At 56.2% G+C, this 6,613-nt stretch overlaps 1 protein-coding gene across 1 annotated transcript in view; it reads left to right on the top strand.

Moving 5' to 3' along the window:
- The window catches only part of Ptprs (protein tyrosine phosphatase receptor type S), a 43,687-nt gene that overhangs the window by 26,101 nt on the left and 10,973 nt on the right, over positions 1–6,613 (top strand). The window contains exons 10-14 of the mRNA XM_028756803.1: positions 1,697–2,002; positions 2,751–2,944; positions 4,369–4,486; positions 4,934–5,533; positions 5,896–5,993. Coding sequence (XP_028612636.1) covers positions 1,697–2,002; positions 2,751–2,944; positions 4,369–4,486; positions 4,934–5,533; positions 5,896–5,993 — 1,316 coding nt within the window. The remainder of the gene's footprint in view (positions 1–1,696; positions 2,003–2,750; positions 2,945–4,368; positions 4,487–4,933; positions 5,534–5,895; positions 5,994–6,613) is intronic.

The following is a 6,613-nucleotide window of genomic DNA, read 5'->3' as shown; positions in this document are numbered from 1 at the left end:
CTGGCACGCAGTGTTTGATGTATGGGTGCTTCTAGGCCAGTGCCTGGTATGCAGTGTTTGATGTATGTAGCCTATCAGCCTAACACTGCACACAGTACGGCTTACTATGCACGAACTGTTAGCCTAGTGTCTGAAGCATAGCATGTGCTTAATATGTGAGCACTGTTAGCTCAATGCCTAGCTCACAGTAGGTACTTAATATGTGTGTCCTTGATGCTCTATAGTCCATAGTCCATGGCCTAACACACAGTAGGTGTTTAAAATGTGGAGCCTTGTTTTTCAGTAGAACCCCTAGCACAGTACTGGTACACAGTAGGTGATTTAACTTTTGTAATCTAACTTTCTTATATAGCCAATAATAAATGTAAGAGCTTCTAGCTTTGTGCCCTGACACACAATAAGTGTTCAGTATGCAGGAACTTTGCCCAGCACACAGTAGGTGTCTCATAGGATGTGTCCAGAGCTAGTCTGGTTTTGCTACAGTAGATGTCTGAAGAATTAGCACTTCAGTTTTTATTTTTTATAATACCTGGCATGTTCACAGAGGCAATAAGGCCAAGAGCACAGTGATTGGTTGTTGGGACAGCCTCAGGGGCCCCGTGTCTCAACTATTCAGTAAGTGAATGAGCCCTAAGCATATTTAATCACTGTATTTTTTTTACCCCAAGTTACTGGGAAATCTTCAGCACTTTGCGAGAGCTCGTACTAATTAGATGTTTAGTTAATACTATGCTATTGGCTGAGACACCTTGTAAGTAGTAGGACTGTTTCCTGACTGCTAACCCTGTTTGCAAATACCCAGCTCATAGTAGTCCTTCAACAGCATGTCTCTAGCTTATTCTATGAAGCCTTTGTCAGGTAGCCTACACATGGTATGTACCTGTATGTAGGGCTTCTCTTGTTCTTCATGCTTGGCATAGTACTCAGGACATAGTAGGTGGGGAGGTGGTAGGCAATTTTGCTCTCATTCTTTGGAGCCCTTGGGAGTGCTTAGCGCATAGCAGAGACTCAGTTTCTGGAGCTTCAGTTGCAGTCCTTGTCATGGTGCCTGGCACAGAGCCTATCCAGCTAAGTACATCCCTTTGTATATTAATGTATGCAGTTTCTGGCATGTGCCTGGCCCATAGTAGGCTTCTCTTTTGCTATTTTCTGAAGGTCATGACAAGTGACCAAACAACGAACAGGTGCTTGGCATGATTCTCTTGTGGTGCCAGGCACATAGTAGGAGTGTGGGTCCTTAGTATGTGGAGCTTCTGTTGTGGCTTTGTTTGTCATAATGCCAGACACAAAGTAGGTGCTCGATAATTGCTTTCTGTATTCCATGACGCCTGTGTCACATTCTTGACACACAGTAGGTACCTGATGACATACTCAAGCACATAGCAGAGCCCAGCGGCAAGAGTGTTCACCACCACCACCTTTGTTCCAGTGCCTGAGTCACAGAAACTACCCCACACTGGAGACATACTATGCACATAGCAGTTACTGTCCCATAGCAAGCTCAGCAGTTCTTGGCCAGCCCTCCCAGACCCGCCCACCCACCCATCTCACCTTTGATTGACACTCGCTTCTTTTGGGTTCGACTTTTCTTTGGTTCGTTCTGTTTTGTTATCATCTTTTTATTTTCTCTTTCCCATCTTCTGTCCCTGCCTTCCCTGCCCATCCCACCTCCCCACCCCCACGCTCTCCCCAATAGAACCGTCAGCCCCCCCTCAAGACGTTAAGTGCACCAGCTTGCGCTCCACGGCCATATTGGTAAGTTGGCGTCCGCCACCACCAGAAACTCACAACGGGGCCCTGGTGGGCTACAGCGTCCGCTACCGACCGCTGGGCTCAGAGGACCTGGACCCCAAGGAGGTGAACAACATACCCCCGACCACCACTCAGATCCTTCTGGAAGCTTTGGAGAAATGGACGGAGTACCGTGTCACCGCCGTGGCTTACACAGAGGTGGGACCAGGGCCCGAGAGCTCGCCCGTGGTCGTCCGCACCGATGAGGACGGTAAGCACAAGCCCAGGCTATACCCAAGCTATGCCCGCCCCTGGCAGCTCCAACTCTGGAACGGGACTGGGATCAATGAGAGCCAGGAAGCCAGTGAGAGCTGGCCTGGAGCCCAGGTGCCCTCCTCCCAGGGCATGCCTGTAGGGGGCCTCCTGAACCAGAGTCCTAGGTGCTCTGGGGCCCTGCATCATTCCCGCCTGGAGCCAGGCGGCCACCTCCACCAACACACTTGCAGTGGCCTGTTTAGAGGCCAGATCGCTTCAAGTAAAGGGCTAGTGTGAGCCACAGGCTGGGGCTGGGAGCCACGCACCATGGGAAGAAGTAAAGTGCTGACAGTGTCAGTGCAGGTAGAGGGAGGGTTTAGACCTGATGAGATCTGAGCACTTGATATGCTGGCCTACTAGACCAGGAGATGATGGCATTTGGGGAACTCCGACCTGACTGCCTAGTGTGTCCCAGCTTTGGGATCATGAATTCCATTTTCCAAGCTGTAGTTTCCCCATCTGTAGACTGCAGAGATATGTATCAGTTCAGAGGGGAGAAGTGGTAGGGATGGGGCCTTGGAGAGGGGCCCCAGGCTCCGGGGGCCCGCCGTGGTCGTTTTGTGATGCTGCAGCCGGTCTTGGGAACATAGTGGATAGAAGAGGGCCATGCCTTCCCAGGCCAGCAGCTATCCAACACCCTGACTCGGGGCAGGGCCTGCCGCCCTGGTAACAACAGCCCCGCTGCCCCCCCTCCTGCCCGCCAGTGCCCAGCGCGCCCCCGCGGAAGGTGGAGGCAGAGGCGCTCAACGCCACGGCCATCCGAGTGCTGTGGCGCTCACCCACACCCGGCCGGCAGCACGGGCAGATCCGCGGCTACCAGGTCCACTATGTGCGCATGGAGGGCGCCGAGGCCCGTGGGCCACCGCGCATCAAGGACGTCATGTTGGCAGATGCCCAGGTGGGCAGGCGCAGCTGGGGTGGCGGGGCGGGCTCCTGGGCACGGTTTCCTCTCTGCTCCCCACTCCCACTGCTGGCTCCCTTCTCACTTCCCTCCTCTCTCTCCCTCCACCGCCTCCCGCTCAGTGGGAGATGGACGACACTGCTGAGTATGTAAGTAGTCTCCCAGGCCATCCTGCTGCCCTTGCTGTGCACTCTGCATGCCTGTGACCCCTGCTCTCACCGTCTGTGTCCCTGTGTGCCCTCCATAGCTTCTGATGGACCTAGGGTCCGGAAGGACAGCTGTCAGCCTGCTACACCTGAGCAGTCAGAGGTGGCTCTAGAGCAGGGTGACTGTCTCTGTGCTGCTCTGGGTCTGACAGGAGACGTGGGCTCTGTACAAGGTCCAGAGTTGCCACTAACCTTATAGGGGTCTCTCTCATGCCCCAAGGGGAGGCCCTCTTTCTTTCCTGCCTGTGTTTCTGCCCCCCCCCCCCGTGCTCCTGAGGATTTGAGGATTTCTGTACTGCTAGGCATGCACTGTGTGTGTGTGTGTGTGTGTGTGCGTGTGTTTTGACTGGAGCACCCAGGAGGGCATCAGAACCTAGTGTGCTTGAACACTTGCTGTCTGGGGTACAGTGTGAACAGACTACCCCAATGTGCAGTCACACTATTATCTATATAGGGGTGAGCCCCAAGCGTGCGGCAGTCAGCATAGTGAAAAGGTTAAGGCTTACTGCTGAGGGATTTGGGCTGAGAAAGGGTTAGCCTGACACCCCAAACTTTACCTTAGACTCCAGGGTAGGCTTTAGTCATGGCCAGCACCTCTCCATCCCACCTCTCTCTTACTTCTCAGAGTTACATTTTAAGTTTACAGTTTTGCATCTTAACATTAGATAGCTGTTTCATAACTGGCCTTCAGATTCCAGTTAGGGTTAACTGTTGAATTTCTCAAGTTGCTTGTGGGCAGCTCTGATAATCTACTGGATTCAGAGGGAAGCCAAGCCGAGTGTGTGAAGGCCCTGGGGTAGGATGGGGCCTGGGGTAGTAGAAGCACCCAGGACCCCCTGTAGCTGAAGCACAGTGCCTGTGAGAGGCACAGACAGAGGAAAGGAAAGGGGGCAGCAGATGAGCAGGGCCTGGTGGGCTAGACAGTGTTTACCTGACTCCATAAAAGGTGGGCGTCTCGGAGGGCCATGAGTAGAGGGATGATTCTGATCAGCATGCTCTCTGATGGCTGTTGCTGAGTACAGGAGCTGGGGACCTGGTGACTGCCTGGCCTGTGTGTTTCTGACAGGAGTGTGGACACTGCATGCTGCAGCCTCTGCATGAGCTCACCAGCATGTTGCCTGTGGACTGGAGGCGTCATCTCTCGTGTCTGTCTTAGGGGAGAAGGTGGACAGGGCTGGCATCATTGCTGACTATGCCCACCTGTCCCACCCACAGGAAATGGTGATCACAAACCTCCAGCCTGAGACTGCTTACTCTATCACAGTAGCCGCGTATACCATGAAAGGCGATGGTGCTCGCAGTAAACCGAAGGTGGTGATGACCAAGGGAGCAGGTAGAATACCCACCGACGGCTCAGCCTCAGGCTCCACACGGCCAAGAGCAGTCCCCATGATTCTTAAGCCAGGATGGTTTTAAGATGCACCAGGGGTTCCAGGGGCCAGGCACTGCTGGCCCTGGTGTCCATCTCTGCCCAGGTCACTCCCTCTTTCCAGACACTATATTCGTTTGCCTGTTTCCTCTCAGCTGCAAAGTGGGAGTCAGGCTTAAAGTGCTTAAAGGTAGCCCAAAAGATGTGCATGTGCCTCACATAGAATCCAAGCCTTTGTTTATAAGAAGTCTTTCCTAAAATGTGCCTTTAAAAACTAGACCTTAAGGACTGGGAGTGTGGTCAGGGGTGGATCCCTGCGCAGAAATCTCCCAGTGAGGGGCTGCGGTTGGGGCTTAAAAGGCAGGAGGCTGGCCCTGGTGGCAGGGCCACTGACTGACTCTCCCTTCACAGTGCTGGGCCGCCCCACCCTGTCGGTGCAGCAGACCCCCGAGGGCAGCCTGCTGGCGCACTGGGAGCCCCCCGCGGACGCGGCTGAGGACCCGGTTCTTGGCTACCGCCTGCAATTTGGACGCGAAGACGCGGCCCCGGCCACGTTGGAGCTGGCTGCTTGGGAGCGGCGGTTCGCGGCGCCTGCACACAAGGGCGCCACCTATGTGTTCCGGCTGGCGGCGCGGGGCCGCGCGGGGTTGGGCGAGGAGGCGGCGGCGGCTCTAAGCATCCCCGAGGACGCTCCGCGTGGCTTCCCGCAGATCCTGGGTGCCGCAGGCAACGTGTCCGCGGGCTCCGTGCTACTGCGCTGGCTGCCACCCGTGCCCGCCGAGCGCAACGGCGCCATCATCAAGTACACGGTGTCCGTGCGGGAGGCCGGCTCCCCGGGGCCCGCGACCGAGACGGAGCTGGCGGCGGCGGCCCAGCCGGGGGCCGAGACAGCGTTCACGCTGCGAGGGCTGCGGCCGGAGACGGCCTACGAGCTACGCGTGCGCGCGCACACGCGTCGCGGCCCCGGCCCCTTCTCACCCCCGCTGCGCTACAGGCTCGCGCGGGACCCAGGTAGGCGCCGCCCCGGGCCCCGGCCCGCCCCTCCCCGCAGGTAAGTCTCGGCCTCCACAGACTCAGCCCACGCGCCCGAGGCTCCAGTCAGTCGGTCGGTCGGCAGGCACAGGTGGGATGCGGCTCGGCGGCCGCGCCTGGAGGTCACACCCATGGCCGCGCCCCTCCCGCTTTTCTCCACAGCTGCGTCGTCGCTGCAGCAGCAGGCACTGGGGTCAGGGCAGGCAGGGCCGGGCCAGGCAGGAAGGCCGAGGGCACAGCGGACCACAGGGACAACAGGGGCCATCCCACGCGCCCCTTAGCCAGCACCCGGTTCTTACTCAGCTGTCTCTTATCTCTCCCTGCTTGCTTGCTACCCTCAGTCTCTCCCAAGAACTTCAAAGTGAAGATGATCATGAAGACTTCAGTGCTGCTGAGCTGGGAGTTCCCCGACAACTATAACTCACCCACGCCCTACAAGGTACTACTGCAATAGCAGGGGAGGCGGGAGATCTGGGTGCAGACCCCTAGGTACCCCTGCTGGGAGTCTGGGAGCCTGAGGGAGATCAGGGCTTCTGGCTGGCAGCAGAGCACAGTCAAGGTCACCTGAGGGCAGGATTTGATGACACTTAGGATGCACAATTTAGTCTGAGACTGAGTCTCATTTTGCAGCCCAAGCTGTGGGTTTCAGTGTCAGGTAGGTTTGAGACTGAAGAGGATCAATCACAGTTGGGACTCTGCTGGGATCAGGGTCTGTCAGGGTTGCTGCTGACCCTGGGATCAAGCCTCAGTCAGAGATGGGGCTCAGTCAAGGTTGCAGTCTAGTCAAGGCTGATACTCAGAGTCGGGGTTCTACCTGAAGCCAGAATTTAGTATGTTGTTCAGGCTTAGTCAGGATTGGGGCTTAGAGTTGAGGGACTGCCTGGAACAGTTGGTTGGTCCTGAGCCTGGCTCTGGGGCTTTGACATGTTTGAAGGTCAACCAGGGATCAAGGCTTAGATGGACCTGAAGTTTATTTTGGGACTGGGGCTCAGTCAGCTCTGTACTGAATTAGAACTCAGGAGCTAAGTTTGGGATTCGGTTCAGTCAGACGGTTCATCC

Source organism: Grammomys surdaster, unplaced genomic scaffold (genome assembly GCF_004785775.1).
Source record: "Grammomys surdaster isolate TR1022 unplaced genomic scaffold, NIH_TR_1.0 62, whole genome shotgun sequence".
NCBI lineage: Eukaryota > Metazoa > Chordata > Mammalia > Rodentia > Muridae > Grammomys > Grammomys surdaster.
Note: the sequence above shows the minus strand (reverse complement) of the source record. Positions and strands in the feature narration are given on the sequence as shown.